The following is an 18,567-nucleotide window of genomic DNA, read 5'->3' as shown; positions in this document are numbered from 1 at the left end:
TTGTTAAGGGGGATGGAATTAGTACAGAGAGAAGAAAGTGATACCAAAAGATGTGTTCTGTTGAAAGACACACAAGAAACACTATTGAAGATTTGAAGAAAAGGTTTAGAACACATGATGTGTGTACACATTGCTGACATGTTTCTCCTTACCCTTTTGCCAGACTTTTCAATGATGATATTCATAAAGAAATAAGTTTTGTAACCTACTAAAGGAAAGATGTTTACAACCTGAATGGCTTAGAACATGCTGTGGGTTTTTTTTTCTTTTAAAGATAATTTCTACCTTTGAGAGAGAGAGAGAGAGAGAGAGAGAGAACCAGCAGGGGGAGGGCCAGAGGGAGAGAATCTTCAAGCAGACTCCCCACTGAGCCCAGAGCTAGAAGCGAGGCTCAATCCCAGGACCCTGAGATCACGACTGAGCCAAAATCAAGAGTCAGATGCTAAACTGACTGAGCCACCCAGACGCCCAACATGCTATGGGTTTTATGTGTAATAGGAACCACTGAGGGAGTGGCTGCCCTGACTGGAATACAAAACTGGGAGTTGGGAGCAGCGAGGGTCTACACACGAAACTCATCCACTGCATTACTCATTCATAAATTCTTGATTGTGGGGACGCCTGGGTGGCTCAGTGGGTTAAAGCCTCTGCCTTCGGCTCAGGTCATGATCCCAGGGTCCTGGGATCGAGCCCTGCCTCGGGCTCTCTGCTTGGCTGGGAGCCTGCTTCCTCTTCTCTCTCTCTCTGCCTGCCTCTCTGCCTACTTGTGATCTCTGTCTGTCAAATAAATAAATAAATAAATAATCTTTTAATAAATAAATAAATAAATAAATAAATTCTTGATTGTAATTGAATTTGAAGGGCACATAATACTATATGATGTCAATCACATGGCTAATTTGAACAAAATATGTATTTTTTAAATTTTATTTATTTATTTGACAGAGAGAGATCACAAGTAGGCAGAGAGGCAGGCAGAGCGAGAGGAAAGGAAGCAGACTCCCTGCTGAGCAGAGAGCCCGAAGCGGGACTCAATCCCAGGACCCTGAGATCAGGACCCGAGCCAAAGGCAGCGGCCTAACCCACTGAGCCACCCAGGCGCCCTGAACAAAATTTTAAGTACAGTAGCATCTTTACAATACTTCGTAATGAAATATGGAATGAGACTATGAAATCCTTCATATTACTCAAAGGTTTACTGATTATCTCAGGGTGAAGAACTTAAACACTGTGGAATTTAAGATGAGCTTAACAGAAGGACCAAGGATTCCAAATGTGCTGACCTTTGACGTGTGCTGGCTTGTGACTGTCACAGATACATGCATACACATACACACACAGAGTGTATCGTTTCAGATAAAGGTGATATTTTTGCCGTGAATATAATTGTGTTTGAAAGGAATCATGTTATAGGGAAAGAGTTTTGAAAACTGATGTTTGGAACTGTTTCCATTGTCATGTGATTTTAGTGCGTCTACTTATCTTTTGAGCTATCTTTTTTGGGGGGGGCAACAACAGCATTAGGACTAAGTATTGACATTAACTGAACTTAAGAACATACTTTGTAGATTCACAAGATATTAAACTAAGATTTATTAAGACCATTTTTAATCACGTTTCTCTCCCTCAACAGATTTTTGCAAATAACTTTAAAGTGAAAGGAAAAAGGTCTATTGTACCATTCATTAAACATGAAGTATTTTTTTTTAAACATGAAGTATTATCTTAACCACATTGTTTGACATCCGTTTTAGGTATGCTGCATAATATTAATACAGTTGTATGTGCATATAATTTATAAATAAGTAAACTGTAAATACCAGTCTGTGGGGGAGAAGGAATAAAACTGGATGTTTAAGGGAGGCCACTTAGTGACAGCAGTTGGCACAGGGAAGACACAGTGGGTGCTAATGACTAATGACTGGTTCCATCTCCTCCCTTGGTGATAGGTTTGATGGGAGAGATGATAAGCAGGGAGTCAAGGATGGCTCCCCGATAGGGCCTGGAGAGGAAGGTGGTGCTATCATTCACTAAGACTGGAAACACAGGAGCAGGAGCAGGTTATGGCACATTCCTGGGCGGAAATTGGGAGTTTGAGTTTGGGACTACAAATCTCCAGTGGAGATGGCCCCCAGGAAGCTGGATTTGCCACCTGCAGCTCTAGGACGTTTTGTGTTGGAGGTGAGGCTCAAAAGTCATTAGGCAGAAGGAGGTTGCTGGGGAGGCCTGCAGAGTGATCGAGGGGACAGGCTGCGCAGGTACCTGGCGGAACACCACAATGAAAAGCTGGGCCACCAAGGCCGAGAAGTGTAGTCACCAAGGTATGTAGGAAATTTGGAGAGAAAGCGGTGGGCGCCAACTCTGGAAACTTTTGTACTTCAAGCGATCCAGAAAGGAAGGCGTGGTCAGCAGGCTCAAACCCTGGAGAGAGCAGAGGGGCTACAAGGCACCCGCTGGATTTAGCAACTAGGAGGTCAGTCGGGACTCGGAGGAGCAGGTGTACAAGCCGGAGAGCAGGGGGAAGGAGTGAGTATGGGAGTGTGAGGGCGTGTGTGTATTCGCGTGTGTGTGTGTGTGTGTGTGTGTGTGTGTGCGCGCGCGCTCCCGGGCGCGCGCGTGTTGGGAGGGGCAAGAAGGTGATCCAAGGAACTAGGCTGACACCCGGCTGATGCTTGCGGGTTCGTTCAGCTACAGGGAGTAAGTCACCTGTTTGGGGGCCGTGACCCCAGACTCTCACCTTGGGAAACGTCATGGTGAGGGAGGAGGCTCGGGCAGGTCCAACCACCGCGGCGAGCGCTCTCTGGGCCCGGCGTGTGGCCGCGGAGGCGAGTTCGAGGAGCCGGGCTGGAGGCTGACCCCGGGCTGCGGCGGGCGCGCTTCCGGCCGGCGGGGGGACAGGGCGGCCACCGCGCCCCCGGCGCTCTCAAGTTTCCTGTTGGCAGCGCCGCCCGGGCGCCTCAGGTAGCGGCGGGCAGGCCTGGTTGGTGGGTGGCGGGCAGGCGGACCTGCGCGGCTGCGGCGGCCCGGCCCGCGCCCTTCTGCTGCCCGCTCGTCGCCTCTCGGCTCCGCGCCCAGGTAGGGCACCGACCCGGGCGGCGCGCGGCTGGCGGGCTTCTTCTGCGAGGAGGCGGCTCACCTCTTCCCGGCGGGCCGGCCGGGGGTTCAGGGGTACGGGGGTGCGGGCGCTCCGGCGCCGCGGCGCTGAGCCGGCAGAACACTGGGTCCCCGCCCCCGCCGCGGTCTGCACGGCCAGCGCCCGCTCAGCTGGCTGGGGGCGCGGCCTGGCCCCGGCCGGGCCCGTACTGGCTGCGGTGCGGGGCAGCCCCTCCGCGGCGCTTGCGGTGCGCCCTGCCCGGCGTGGCCAACTGCCCTCCAGCCCCGCAGGCCGCCCCCTTCAGGCCCACGGCTGGGCCCTGGCCCCGACCCCGGAGCCCATGAGTGCGCGCGATGCTGCATTGCTGACCTTGGGCCAGCGGCCCGCGGCCCCTGCTGCCCAGGACGGGAGCCCGAGCCCCCGAGGTCGGAAACTTGGCTCTGGGTTTCCCAGGCCACCCTGGCGGCGGCGCCAACCCCGGACTCAGCCCTGTCCTGGCCCTTCCCTGTGCTCCTGCTGCTGTCTCTGCGGTGGCCTGGGCTCCAGACGCGTCAGGTGAGCCAGCCTCATCTCAGTTCCCTGGCGGCCTACGTTGGATTTGAGAGGTTTATAGAAATTGAGGGACCTGAGACAAGCTGCCCCTTAAGGTCCGGTACAAGTTTCTAGGTGTTTGACGTTCAGCCAGATGCCCACTGCTGAGGTCGGCTTTCCACCTAAAAGGCAGGGGGATGGACAGAATGACAGGGTGTGGGTTCATTTGAGGCCTTCATCCTTACCTCTTTGGCTGCCTCCCAGCATGGGAGGTGTACTGGCCTATGAAAGTCTGCTTTCTGCCCTTGAACTTCCTGGTAGCTGCTTTGCTAGCAGAGTTCCTAATGGCTCCTCTCCCCTGGCAGAGGCCTCTGGGGGAAGTTTTGAGAGACCCTGGAGTAGGAGAGGCTTGCTAACTACAGTGTCATTACCCCAGACTTTAGGTCCTTGCATGTGTCTGGAAGCTTGGGGGTGACAAGTTAGCAAAGGAGCCAGGTGAAAGCTGGAAGGAAAAGAATTTAGCATGGTCCTGAGCCTATGATGTGGTGGCTGACATTTGGTCAGCTTCAGGGAAAAGCTGATGGTGGCTGAAGCCCTCGCTGTGAAGCATTTTGGCTGAGTGGTAGTTGAGCTACTGAGTCAGAAAGACAGAGCTCCTATTAGCTCTCACCTCTCCGAGTGTTGGCTGCAGGTTTGGAGTCATAAGCCTGGGCTGGCTACTTCCCTGGGTGAAACTCTGAGGGGCTGGCTTGCTGTGTAGTTAATGGAACTGGGCTGCCCTAAGAATCACGGAGTTTGCATGAATGGGTTCCTGGGAGCCTCTTGGATCTCTTGGCCCCAGCCTCAGCACACCTTTAGTCCTTTTAAGATCCGAGATGATGGATGAGTAGCTTTCAGCTAGGTCAAAAAGTTCTTTGAGAGGTGAGGCCTCTTTTTCTTGTCCTGACACTAGGTAAATACATAGCTCTTCAAATGGCCTCAAAGTCAAACCCAGATCGTGAAAATATCACGGGCAGATAAAATATAGATAAAATATAACCATGGGATGAAGCAGGAAGATACCTTTTCTCCCCTAAAGCTCATTGGCCTTTCTGGTTCTTCTCCCAAATATATTAATCCCTTAGATCTTCTGTGTGCTGGCTGCATATGGAGGAGAGGAGACCCTGTCTTTGGGCTTTGATATATAAGGGGCCTGGGGCGTAGAAAGAGGGGCTCATGGCCGGAACACTGGCCATGCAGAGTCAGCAAGAAGTATCAATCATGGAGGAGAAGGCTGTTTCTCCTGATCTGGTTTCACATTTAAATATGGTTTCTCTCTCTTTGCTCCCAAATAGGAGCTTGAGAGAGTGCCTGGCACATAATAGTGCTCCATAAGTAATATTGAATAGAAGGATTCAGTGCCTAGATGAAACTTCACTTTTGGTTACTTGTACCTGAAACCATGATGACGATGACGTTGATAAATGATACTTATAAAACATATACTATGTGCCAGGTACTATTCTAAGCCTATTCTAGCATATTTGCACATGCTAACTAACTTAATTGCCATGGCAACCTACAAGGTTGGTACTGTTATTATCCCCATTTTATAGGGAATAAAACCGAGCCAGAGAAACTGAGTAACTTGCTCAAGGTCATGCAACTAAGCCGTAAGATAGGACTCAAACCTGGGTAGTCTGGCTTGAGCCTATATACTTAACCATATACTGTACTGACTCTTGAGATTGCTATAGATAGATTAATCACTTAACTCATTCACTCATTCATTCATTCAATGATTATATTGATACCTACTGTTTTCTAGGCAACAGAGAGATATAATAGTGAATGAGGTGGTCAGGGTCTGCCATGAAGCTGGTATTTGGCCATTAAGCCCCTTTGTCCCATTCCCATGAGAGTCATGCACACCTCAGAAAGATGAGAAGGAAAAATGAACCCTTAGAGGCAAGCCCAAAGCATCCTTTCAGAGGAAGGGAGAGTACTATCTTTCTCGGTGAGACACAATTCGATTCCAGCCTTTCCTGTCCTGGTGTTTGTAAGGGGTACGTAAGCGGTAAAAGTGAATGCAGTCTGGTTTCCTGGGCAGGAGAATACAGGCCCTGGGCCTGGTTATCACATCTTGCCTTAATTTTTGTTCAAAAAGGAAATAAGGCTTTGAGCTTGGGACCCGTGCTCCTTAGTCCAAGGAGACTTCTAGGCCACATGTTGGGCTCAAGATGGACTTGTGAGGTCATGAGCGTAGTTTGCCCTCCCAAGGCAGAGAGTCACAGTTGGCGCCTACATTGCCACAGTTCTGGAAGCTCTTCTATCTCTTTGGCTCTAGCAGGACCCTTGGCCATTGTCCCAACCTCTATTATCTTTTTTTTTCTTTTAAGATTTTGTTTATTTATTTGGCAGACAGAGATCACAAGTAGGCAGAGAAGTAGGCAGAGAGAGAGGAGGAGGGTGGCTCCCTGCTGAGCAGAGAGTCTGATGCGGGGCTTGGGATCATGACCCCAGCCGAAGGCAGAGGCTTTAACCCACTGAGCCACCCAGGCGCACCCTAACCTCTATTATCTTGACTGAGCTGCTGCCCATCTCTGTCCAGACCTGATGGTGTGGATCGCACATCCATACCTGAGTGTCAGGAAGGCAGCTTTCTCTATGCCGGAAAATGAAGGCTCAGGTGGAAAGCATTTTCCAAAGTCTGTGCCACAGATATTAATAGGTCTTTTTTCCTATGGTGGCAGTAGTGAGAGGCTCAAGTAAGTATGTTGGGCTCAACAGAGTCAAACAGCTTGCTTTACTAAAGGACTTCTGATGTTCAGAATCTGCTAGTAGAAATTGTGCATGAATCCCAATAAGTGATCATGGTATGCAGTATTTTCTAAGCCTTCTGACCTTATATGTTCTACACACCACACTTTGGAAAGTGCTTGTTTAGACTGAGGCTGTCCACGGTCTGGTTACAGGTGCAGAATAGAATTCCCTGAACTGAATCCAGGTAGATTCTCAGATGCATGGGCTAGAATGCTCCCACTGCAGACCCCTGTTGTACCTTCCCCTCCCCAAAACATTTCAGCAGAAGGACTCACTTGCCCTTCTTCCCTTCTGGCAGAACCGTACTAAGGACCTGGATGTTTTTCCCATATGCTTTAAGTTCGTTTAATTATCTAATGAATAAATATTACCCTCCCTCTAGGTTGCTTGTAGCTTGCTGATCTCACTGTTTGTGAAACAGCTGTGAGGACAGGTGGGTTGTAATCTCTGGGTAGCTAAAGCCCAGCGGCAGCCCGAGGATCATGTGTCAACCCTGTAATCCCACTCTGCACACACAGGAATCATTATGTGGGCTCAGGAAGGCGCAATCTCAGGATTGGACACGAGGAGGTGACTCAGGTCCAAGTCAGGGCTAGCACTAGCCTCCTGGTAAACAACTGACCCATCCTTTCTGGGCTCTTGTCCCCAGGATGTCAACAGCATCACAGAAATAGCTGTTTTGCTCACGGTTACTTCTCAGACCCACACCATTTGTCTAAGTCACGGTACCGTTCTAAGCCTTGCTTTCAGGGGACTGCTTCTGTGGCTTGCCTGAGGCCACACCACCGTCCCCAGGGAGAGTAGCAGCCACGGTGGCCAGGGGGTCGAGGGCAGCCAGTGCCCAGAAGGCTCCTCAGAGCTGGAGGCCCACGTGGGAGTCAAGAGTGGCAGTAAGAGGAGGAGGACGGGGTGGGGGAAGCAGGTGGGTCAGGAAGGATGGCCTTCCGTTCTGGTGCGTGCGTATGTGTGTGTGTGTATGTGCGTGTGTATGTGTGCGTGTGTGTGTGCCTGTGCACACGTGCGCTGCTGCACTCATGCTCTGGTAGAGCCTGTTAGGCTGCCCAGTCACCTGGGACGTCAGGTCCTTTCAGGGAAGAAAGGAAGCAGAGGGACAAGGCATGCCAGCCTTTCATCCTAAGCCTGCTCCTGTACTGAGAAGTCTCCTCTCCCAGAGTCCCTGTCCTTTCCCGGGAACCAGGGAGCAGGTCAGAGTCCTCGGCTCTTTTAGAGGAGCAGGGGAAGGAGGAACTCTGTTGGCAGCTGGGCTCAGCACCTCCCCGTCAGTCCTGGGGTGCTTTCTGGGAGGTTCCCTGGGGGGGCCTTCTGAGGGAAGGCGGGGCAGGTTGTGGCCTAGGCCATCCCTTGGGTAAAATGAACCTGGTGGCCAGGCCAGGCCTGCCGCGGGGTTCGAATGGAATCAGCCGAGGGGACGGTACGGCCGGTTCCTGCCGGGCTGTCAGGGGTCTGGTCCGCAGAGGGAAGCTGTGGCTTCTGTGCTTGGTCAGGAAGGCCAAATGTTCAGCTGGGTCGGGCAGCAGCGGCTTTAGCTTCTGGCTCCGGAGAGGGGCACGAACCCCGCCAGGATGCCGCACGCCGCACGCAGCCGCTGAGGAGAGTTGGCATCACTTGGGCCCTTTAGGACCTTTGGAAATTTTCCACTTACATTTCGTATTCATGGAAGAATTTCCAGCCCGGATGTTTCCTGCTCTTGCTCAAGGCTGCGCACAGATATGCAAAGCAGAGACCTCCCACCCCAGCCGCGGCAGGCAGGATAGGCTAGCTGCTGTCACACTGACTCAGCTCAGCCTCCCGGGTGCACACGGCCCATGGCCCGAGCGTGTCGCCCGTGTGGCATCCTTGGGGCCAGCCATGGAGACTCCAGCAGCAGGCTCAGGTCTGTGTCATGGGTGCTGACAGTGGGAATATGGCAAGAGCAAGAGACGGCTTCTTTTGTCAGGAGGGGACTTAAGGGGTCCTGTGCTTCCTTTCTGAAGGGGTTGTAGAGCCATGAAAAAGCTGTTTCTTGACACTGGTGGCATTCTATAGCTTTCTAACCTTGGGCCACTTCTCCAAGCCCATCAGAGGGTGTCATTTGTAACAACGGGATAAGCTATACCCTAGCTGATTGACTTCACAGTTAAGCCTTCCAAGCCGGTGGCTTCAGCTGACAAATGGTTGACAAACGGTTGAAAACCAGGCTTGAAGAAGCAGCTGTAGCTGAGCCTCTGCTTAGCATCAACACAGCTGGCTTTTCTGGGCATGTCTGCCCTGCCAGGTGTCTCTGGGTCTGCGAAGAGAACGAGCCATGGAGGGAGGGGTCAGCAGGTGGGAGCTGTCTGCCCAGGATGTCCAGAAGACAGGGTTATAACTGGCTCCTGAGGCCCACTGACTTAGCCTGGCACCCCAGCTGGGTTCCTCGGTCCATACTGTGGTACAGAATGAAGTCTCCCCCACTTATTTAAGACACTGGTAGTAATTCTTCAGGAGATGGTTATGGGTTCTGCGACAAAAGGGATCTAGATGGGGAAGTGTCCTCGGGCCTTTGATGTGTCTTGGGAATCCAGGGTCAGGAACTATGGGATGGAGCATCTCCCTGATAATTGACCACAAGACCTGTTTCACCAGCAACAAGTATCGACTTTTCATGGGACCCACTTTGGAAAAGGCTGATTTAAACTATTTAAAGAAAAAAGAAGATCTTTTGTAGAAAGCTGCCTCCAGGAAAGTATGTTTAATTGACTTCAGCAAAGTCAATTTTGTGTAAAGACATGGCAGGATCTGGCAGAAGAGTCCTCAGACACGAAGAACCACCCCCACCCTAACCCCATTTCTGAGGAGGCCTGGTACGCTGTGGCTGGTTCATGCCTGGGTGTGTTTATAGGGTAAGGGTTAGGGGTAGGAAGGTGGTGGTGGGCAGGTTCTGTCCAGGGAAGAGATGGGTCTCAATGGTATAATTCCCTTAGCTGGCCTGTTTCTGATGTGGGTTAAGTGGGAGAAGACCTTAATTACCAAAACCTGGGATGGAGAAGTTCACAATTTTTTTCCTATTTTCCTTTCTCTTTAAGAAACTCTTTAGGCTATTTTCTCTCTATCTTCTTTGTGTTCGTTAAAATGACATTATAACAGTGTTAGGGGCACCTGGGTGGCTCAGTCGGTTAAGCCTCTGACTCTTGATTTTGGCTCGGGTCAAGATCTCAGGGTCCTGAGACAGAACCCCCTCATCAGGCTCCCTGCTCAGCAGGGGTTCTGCCTCTCCCCAGCCCTCCCCACCCCCTCTCATGCACACACTCTCTTTCTAAAATAAATAAGTAAATCTTTTTAAGAAACGGCATTATAACAACATTAGTGATAAAAATCAGATATTGCCTCACACACAGGCAATCCTGCCATCTGGTCATTTGAGTGTCTCTCCTGCAGCCCTTTATCCTTAAGGGGAGGCATTTTCATATCACTGTACTCAAAGCATGGGTACAGTTTTATGTATTAATTTTTTCATGTACTGTCATTTCATGGCACTTTTTTATGTGATTGCATTTTCCTCATAGTTATAATTTTGGTTGTTTAACTTTTTTTTTTTTCCCAAGTGAGCATGCTCTCATTTGGACATTTTTTTTTTTTAAAGATTTTATTTATTTATTTGACAGCGAGAGATCACAAGTAGGCAGAGAGGCAGGCAGAGAGAGAGGAAGGGAAGCAGGTTCCCTGCTGAGCAGAGAGCCCGATGTGGGACTCGATCCCAGGACCCTGAGATCATGACCTGAGCCGAAGGCAGCGGCTTAACTCACTGAGCCACCCAGGCGCCCTCTCATTTGGACATTTTAAAGCTACATACGAATAGTGCAGGTAAACGTCTTTGCACTTTCCTTCCTGCAGATTCTTTTCTTAGAAGCCATTTCTGGACGTGGGTTTACTCTATCAAATGGCGTAGATACTTGATGGCCCTTGCTGCCCCTTGCCTGGGGCCTGTTTGATGTCTACTTCGGAGATGCCCTGTGAGGTTTTGGAATTCTGTAGTTGACCCGCAGCCTTAGGGTAGGGGGGACAGGGGTCCAGCTTTGTTCTCACCTACCAGTTCCTCCTGGCTCTAGTTCTTTCTCTTCGTCTCTATTTCTCTCCCGTCACCTTCCTCTCCAAGCCCCGTTCTGATGGTTTCCAGCTTCCCTTTCTGTCTGCTATCAGGATGTGGACATCTTCACAGTTAGCTCTGGTCCCCTTCCTCCGTGCAGGTCAGGCCTTTGCTGTTTTGCTTTCTGCCCCCACAGACCGATACAGTTGTGTGCCAACTTCCTTCCTCCTCAGCAGTGCCCTCTCACTGAACCCGCTGGAGGGGAGAGAGGCCCAGGAAAGGCATGGCCCTGTGGGTGGAAGGAAGGAGGAAATTGGCTTCGCAATCAAGGGACCACAGATGTACTTTGACAGGTGTTGCTAGCCTGCTTTCTTCTTCCTGTCTGTATAATGAATGAGGCCCAGTGGCCACAGAGAAGACCAGAGCAGCAAGCCTCCCTGAGCTTTGGAAACCCCTCTGGTACCTAGAAATTACAGCACTTAGAACTGAGAGGGCCTGGGAGACTGCTTAGTCTTTATCTCACAGTGGAGAAAACTGTGAGGCCCAGAGAGTGACTGTCCTAAGGTTGCTCAGTGAGCCCCTCCTCCCCCGTAATTGCTTCCCCTCCTGGCCACACAGCATCTGGGTCCTGCCTTACCCTCAGCTTCCTCTCTCACTAACTAAGCCACCTCTCTCTTTAAACCATCCTCAGAGAAACTGTGGTAATAGGTAGACAGGACACTCCTTGTCCAGAGCTGCTCCTAGTGAAGGGGGCTCGTTGACGGGATGCAGTATTCACCCATTCCATAAATGTGATGCTGGGGACAGTGAGGAGACCTCCCTGACGCCCAGGTGGACAAGGAGAAGCTCCAGGGTGCAGTGGTTAAGAAGACAGACGTGGGAACCAGGTGCCTGGGTTCAAATCCCTGAGCAGAGGCTCAGAGAAGAAAGGGGGCGCGGGGCGTGGCAAAGGCTGAGAACAGCACAAGTCCGCCGGCTTAATGAAAGTGTGACCCGGGCACATTAGCTCTCTGTGCCTTCACTTTCTCATCTGTAAAATGTGAATAATAGGATTAACCGAATGAATAAATAGAAAGCGTTTGGCAGAGTGTACTTAATACGTCCTATGTACCCGTTGAAAGAAAGGAACCACCCAGGTAATTTAGGCCACCTACTGATAGTAAGGAAGTAGTAGGCAGATAAGGCAAGCTTCTTTGAGGAAGTGAGTTTTCAGTTGGGCTGTGAAAGGTAAAGAGTATTCCTGACTCGAGAACTTTCTTTTATTTGCTGTGTCTTCTTCAAAGTTCCACAAAGTCTCGGAGATGGTAGACCCATGGCAGTAGACTGCTGCTTTTCAAAAAAAAGGCCTTTTTGCATGTGAGGAAGAATGAAGCTATGGATTCCCCTGAGCACTGTGGTCATCTAGTAGGACCTTAGGCTAGTCATTAGACCTTTGGGTTTAGTCCTCCCCTCTGTGTAGGAGGGAGTGAAGTTTGGTCATTGCTGTTCCCAGATGGCCTCTGGACCGTCTGCAGGAGGGAGCCTAAACTCTCTTCTCCCTTCCCCGTCGTGGAAACAAAGCCGGGAAAGGTGGGACTGCCCAGGTGCTGTGGGTTCCTTGAGTTCTGGAAAAAAGAAGCGCACATAGACAATTCATTCTTGGACTTCTGAATTTGCTTTCTCATGAAATGTGAGTGGGGCTACCCTCTTCACATCCAATGACTTATGAAGCTAGTTTTTTTTTTTTTTTTTTAAAGATTTATGTGTTTATTTGATAGAGACAGAGAGTGGGTGGAAGGACAGAGGGACAGGGAGAGAGAATCTTAAGCAGATTCCTTGCTAAGCGTAGAGCCCAATGCGGAGCTCAGTCTCATGACCCTGAGATCAGGACCTGAGCCAAAACCAAGGCTCAGAAGTTTAACGGGATGTGCCACCGAGGCGCCCTATGGAGCTAGTTGTTAAAATTGGGCTGTTGAGTTTGTTCTGGGGAATTCCTGAGCAAGACAACTGACCTTAAGGGTCAGGCCCTTATTTTAGTACCTTCTCCTCCCCCACCCCGCTGACTCAGGCCACCCAGGAATTCAGGAAGGTTAACGCTTGTTTCTTTTTCTGCTAGCCGAGATGCCGCGCCAGTTTCCCAAGCTGAACATCTCTGAGGTGGATGAGCAGGTTCGGCTTCTGGCGGAGAAGGTCTTTGCTAAAGTGCTCCGGGAAGAGGACAGCAAAGATGCCCTGTCCCTTTTCACCGTCCCTGAGGACTGCCCCATCGGGCAGAAGGAGGCCAAGGAGAGGGAGCTGCAGAAGGAGCTCGCGGAGCAGAAGTCTGTGGAGACGGCGAAAAGGTCTGTCCCCATGGCCCAGTGCCCGTATGCACAGTTGTGCAGGCCCCTGCAGGCTGTGGGTGTGTGTCCTGAGATGAGCTGGCCACTCCCTGGGAGCTGAGTTTGTTTCTAACCAAGACCACTCAATTTACCACCCATTTCTTGAAGAAAGTTTCAGTGCCTGGGTTAAGTTGGAAAGATCAAAACCGCCATTTTCTCTGCTGCTGTTTGAATAACAAATCAAGTGCCTAAACACACATCATTTGCAGATGATATTTCCACATTCTTACTGGAATTTGAGGATTTCTTGGGAAACACCAATTTCACTTCTTTTCATCACTTGACAAGTGCTGGGCGTTTTTAAATGAGTCCATTTGCTATTTGCCAAGTGCTGTGCTGGGCACTGGGGATCACTAAAGAACAAAATAGATACAGTCCCTGCCCTGTAGAGCTTACAGTTAGTTGGTCTAGACCATAATTAAGTAAGGGGACAAATTAGATAAAATATAGCAAGTTCTGATAAGGGCTGTATCAGTGAGGGTCTAACCAGAAAAAACAGAAGCCATGGAAGTACTGGAAATAGGATTTTAATGCAGGGGATGGGTACGGAGGGGGTAGAGACATGAGATGCTTCCAAGATGGAAGCAGGAGATGCCTGGCTTTAATCCTTCTGGCATCTTCCAGTTTCTCCCAGTGGTTACCATCAGTCAGATCAAGCCAGAAGCCAGCTGACACAATGCTGGAAACACAGGGGAAGATGAGGAGTGGATCTGAGGACAAACAGGCCTAGTGTGGGTGCTATGATGTGGATGAATAAGGAGTTTAAGGATAGAGAGAGACAGACAGACAGACAGAGAGAAGGAGGGAGGAATCTCACGCTGGAGGGAGTGTCAGGACTCAGGTCAGGCTGGCCTTGGGCTCCCTGAGAAGAAGTTTGGATCTTAGTTCAAGGGAGATGTGAAGTCCTCATTCTTTTAGTTTATCTCACCCAGCAGAGTGCGATTGAGGAAGAAAAGAGCTCTGAGAAAGCGTCTGGTGGGGTTATAGCTGGGCGCTTGCCCAGCCAGCAATGGCAGACCCCAGAGCTAACGAACATAGTGGATATTGAGCCCTACCTGGGACCTCATAGCAATCAGGTCCTTCCTAAGATGCCTCCTTATTTTCAAAGGCAAGCCCCTTGCTTTCTTGGTAGCTGAGAATTTCAGTCTTACCTTAATGTGTTGGGAAAGAAGTGAAAAGCTGAGTACTGGTATAAAGGCAAGAACAGAGCTTCACCGTGCAAAAGAAGTGCTTTCCTTCCTCTGAGGGGCTCTGAGCCCCCGAAGTGAAGGGGTAGAGGGTGCCATCTGTCAGCTGTGAGTGCCAGCCGGTGCTGGGTGAGGGGGTGTGGCTGTTGGCCCCGCAGTGTGCGCATCCCAGGAGGGTCAAGAAGAGCAGGACTGTGGAGATCCCCTCCCCCCCTGCACTGGCTTAACAGAGGGCTGGCTCTAGGAACTGAATGGTGTGCAGGGCCCTCTGTGTTTTATGAATCGTGCATTTTAGACCCTTAATAATGAGAAGAGACTAAGTCCTGGCATTTTTTTGTTACTAGGAATAGTGGGTTTCTTTTTTTTTTTTTTAATCTTTTTTTTTTTTTTAAAGATTTTATTTATTTATTTGACAGAGAGAAATCACAAGTAGATGGAGAGGCGGGCAGAGAGAGAGAGAGAGAGAGGGAAGCAGGCTCCCTGCCAAGCAGAGAGCTGGATGCAGGACTCGATCCCAGGACCCTGAGATCATGACCTGAGCCGAAGGCAGTGGCTTAACCCACTGAGCCACCCAGGCGCCCCGAATAGTGGGTTTCTGAGGCCGCTTTCCATTACAGGGTGACATCTGCAAAATGAGGTGGTTCTCTTCTTATGGATGCCCAGCCTAACAGCAAAATGGAAACCTTCTTACTCCGGTCCCCATGGTGCTCCGAAGTTTCCAGAAATTCTTCTGTAGGCTCCTCTCCAGAAATCATGTTCTGTGCCTCCTTACTAGGATCGGTGGTCTCAGTTTGCATCTCTCTGGAAGCTCCTTGAGATTGGCCTCTGGCTCCCACTGTATCCCCAGGATCTACCCCGGGACTTAGCCATGGTGGCGAGCAGTGGAGGGTGGCAGAGAAAAGATGTCCTATTCCTTCACTGCTGCTGCAGATACCACATGAGAGCAGCTACAGCTCTCTGGACTGCTGTGTTCTACCACTCACTAGAATTTTCTGTGACCTTGGAAAATTAGGAAAACTCTCTGTGCTCTAGTCCCTTCCTCTCCTATAAAGTGGGAATGGTAACAGTAGCTACTTCTGTAGGGTATTGTGAGGAATGAGGGGATTGACATGGAAGGGGCTTAGGACAGTGCCTGGGTCACACACAGCAAGCCCCATGTCGCTGTTCACGGCTTGCCTGATTCCCTACCGAGGAGATGATGGCAGTAGATGCTCGGTCCTGGGTTGCTCAGTGGGCTTTGCCTTCTTTAACCCCCACATCAAGCTGATTAGCTGGATGTTCTTACTGACTTCATTTTATAGATGAGGAAACTAGGGCTCAGAGAGGTGAAATTAACCTGCATGAGGATGTATAGCAAGGAAGTGACAGAGCAGGGACTAGAACTTGTGTCTTTGGAATCTAGAACCCCAAATTCGATCACGAGGTTCTTCCATCCTCGGCCAGGGGTGAGGTCTTTGTTTCCACCTATAGGTGCTGGAATGACACTGGGTACCCCTCACCAGGGTCTAATTGCTGGGTTTTGAATGAAAGGAGGGGAAGCTGGGCCAAAGCTCTTCACTGCCCACTGGCTTTTCTCCCAAAGGTTAGACTGGTCCCTGCACTTACCGGTGGGAGAGCCCAGTGGTGTTCAGAGTTGTATGGCCCTAATTCATCTTTCAGCTTGGCTGCTCAGTACAGGCACCGTTATGCAAATACTCATAGGCGAGCCGTCCCTGGAGGAGCTCTCTCCCCAGCTTCCTCTTTCTTTCTGGTGCCTCCCTGACATTCTGGGATATTAATGGTCATATGGAGCCATTCTGCAAGGAGCCCACAGGCCCAGAGCCAGCAGCACATCTCCAGATACCCGGAGTCTGTGGCTCTGTGTTTCGAACTGCGGCATGAGAAAGGGCATCCAGTTCGGAAGAAGCCCTTCCCCATCCTGGCTCCTCCGACAAGCCTGAATATTTCTGGCACTTGAGAAGGCCTTTCTTTACAACCATTGCCTTTTTCTCTCTTATTTAAAAAAGAAAAGAAAAGAAAACAGAAGAAAAGAAAAAAAAAGGACTAATTGTAGGTCTCATGTGAGGGCACAAACTAAAACCAAGACGTAAACCAGCTTCTTGTAAAAGAAGAAAAACTGGACGGTGAGTAGGAAAGATGAGGTGCTGCGGCCTGGAGGCTGACTGTCCAGGATGGCAGCGGCTCTTAAGAGCCGAGCTGGGTTCAGGCATCTCCCTTCTAGGAGGGGGCCGACTCCAGGAGCCAGTGCTCTGGGCTGCTCAGAGAAGCTCTCCTTTTGCCGGCTGGACCGGATGAGGAGAACAATGAGGGCAGCTTGCCACCGGCCCTGCCTCCTCAGGAAGATGACATTGGGACTGTTGGGAGTCCCAGGTCCCTGTTGGGTCTTGGGGGCAGGTCAAGGTGAGATGGTGGGGCGGGCAATCTATGGAATCAAAGTGGGGGGGGCAGAGAAAAGCAGACAGGAGAAGCAAGAGGTACCCGGAAGCTGTCCCTTTGTCCACACGGAATCCTATCATCTCCCTAGTCAGAGCTCACCTACTCAGCGGAAGTACAAAGTTGCAACTTAGGGCAATACTGATGGCCACAGGAAGAATATGCAGCCAAAATGTACATTAGTGCTCCCTAGCTCTCCTGTTTCTTCCTTTTACGCAGCTTTATTGAGATATAATTCCCATACCATACAATCTACCCATTTAACGTGTACAATTCATGCGTTTTATTATATTTGCAGACTTAGGCAGCCATCCCCACAATCCACTGTAGATCATTTTTATCAGCCCCCAAAGAAACCCTGTGGTTTTCAGCCGTGATCGCCCCAATACTCCCATCCCTTCTCCTATTTGTTCTTTACAGAGAGTTCTAATAACCGTGGTTGTCCTGTTTCTTATCTTGTGACAGATTTAAGGGGGGAGATTAGAAGTGGGGAGAGGGATCTCCATGGGCAGGGGCGCAGAAGGGGCATGTGGGGATTGTGAGCTCAGGCGTGGCAGTCAGGCCTGGGAGTTCAGATGACGGCCCTTCTCTGACTACGGAGTGGCCTTGGGGCGAGGCTCTTAACTGCCAGGCCCCAGTTTCCTGATCTGCACAATGAGGATAATAAAGCACCTACTTTGCAAGAATTAAGTGAGCTAATACGCATGACTACTTAGGACAGTGCTTGGAACATCATCAGCGTTCTTGGTTTGGTTTTGTCATTGTTATTACCTGACAGTCAATAGTGAAGGAGGAAGTCATGAAAAGCCACACAAGAATTCGAAGCACAGTAGTCTTGGGACAAAATGCCTCTAAGCTCATGACTAGGTAACACAACGATGACTATGAGTCATCGAGAGAATTTTAAATTGTGTTTAGCATGCACTGATTAAAATATAGGAAATATGAATTTCATTTAAAAAAAAAACCCACACCATAACTGGCTTTTTTTTTTTTAATTGAGTATAAGGGGACTAGATTTCGTTTGAAAAATATAGCTTTCTAGAACAGCTACTTTCCCAAGTCAAATAGATAAACCAGTATTTGTTAGGAATTGAGCGTAGTACAGCTATGGTGTTATTAAATCATTCTGTTTAATGAAATTTCTAAAATCAGGGGTAGGTAACTTTTTAAATTCAGGGCTGTTAACAAAGGAGCTTCATTTATTTTTTTAAAAAGTTTTTTTTTAATTAAATTTTTTATTTTTTATAAACATACATTTTTATCGCCCAGGGTACAGGTATGTGAATCACCAGGTTTACACACTTCACAGCACTCACCTTTCTAAAAATGTATTTATTTGAGAGAGAGAGAATCTTAAGCAGGCTCCATGCCCAGCATGGTTCCCAACATGGGGCTCTATCTCAGGATCCTGAGATCAAGACCTGAGCTGAAATCAAGAGTCCAGTGCTCAAATGACAGAACCACCCAGGTGGCCCAAAGAGCTTCATTTAAAACAGTTTGATTCATTTGTTTTTGACGTTAGGAATAGAGAGTATTAGGCCTGTTGTAAAAGATAGCAAAGATTGTACTTCATTTTGACCTCTGAGGTCTTTTGGGAGGAAAGGCAGCTGGGAAGGACTGGGGAGAGGGAAGAAGGGAGCAGGCAGGCAATGGAGACCCACATTTGGTCAGGAGGGAGCCAAGGGAGACAGTGACAGTTGAGGGCAGGTTATCAGAGGGAAGTGAAGGGAGAGACCGTCTTTATGCCTGACAGGCTTCAAGTGTGCAAACCAAAGCTACGCCACTTGGGCAGGCCACTGGCCATTTGGTGTGTGCAAAGAGTAAGAGCTGTCCACGGGGCCCAAGGGCCTGGCATCCCTTCTCAGAGTGCTCGCCCTCCTGGGCATGCACCAGTATAGTCAACTGTATCAGCTTTCTCTTTTCTGGATAGACCGTGACCTCAGGTCCCAATCATTGCTCCCCTTTTTAGACCATGGGTCCCCACTTCCCCAGGAATCAGTGCAGTGATGGTGGAAGCAATGGGGGACAGTGGGAGATGCCTGTCCACCTAATGGCATTCAGATTCACACTGTTAATAAATCTCCATGTTGT

General features: G+C 49.8%; 1 protein-coding gene across 6 annotated transcripts in view; it reads left to right on the top strand.

Moving 5' to 3' along the window:
* The first annotated feature begins 2,596 nt into the window (after positions 1 to 2,596).
* The window catches only part of AMPD3 (adenosine monophosphate deaminase 3), a 46,908-nt gene continuing 30,937 nt past the window's right edge, over positions 2,597 to 18,567 (top strand). Inside the window, exons 1-2 of one of the 6 annotated variants that reach the window (XM_045065840.1) lie at positions 2,597 to 2,697; positions 12,589 to 12,814. In XM_045065840.1, the coding sequence (XP_044921775.1) occupies positions 12,594 to 12,814 (221 nt within the window). In that variant the 5' untranslated portion in view covers positions 2,597 to 2,697; positions 12,589 to 12,593. The other 5 variants (XM_045065839.1, XM_045065842.1, XM_045065841.1 and 2 more) reach the window with 5 other exon arrangements.

Source organism: Mustela putorius, unplaced genomic scaffold, assembly GCF_011764305.1.
Source record: "Mustela putorius furo isolate JIRA1106 unplaced genomic scaffold, ASM1176430v1.1 tig00003859_pilon_pilon_pilon, whole genome shotgun sequence".
Lineage (NCBI taxonomy): Eukaryota > Metazoa > Chordata > Mammalia > Carnivora > Mustelidae > Mustela > Mustela putorius.
The sequence above is the reverse complement of the archived record's forward strand: the minus strand, read 5'-3'. Positions and strand labels throughout refer to the sequence as shown.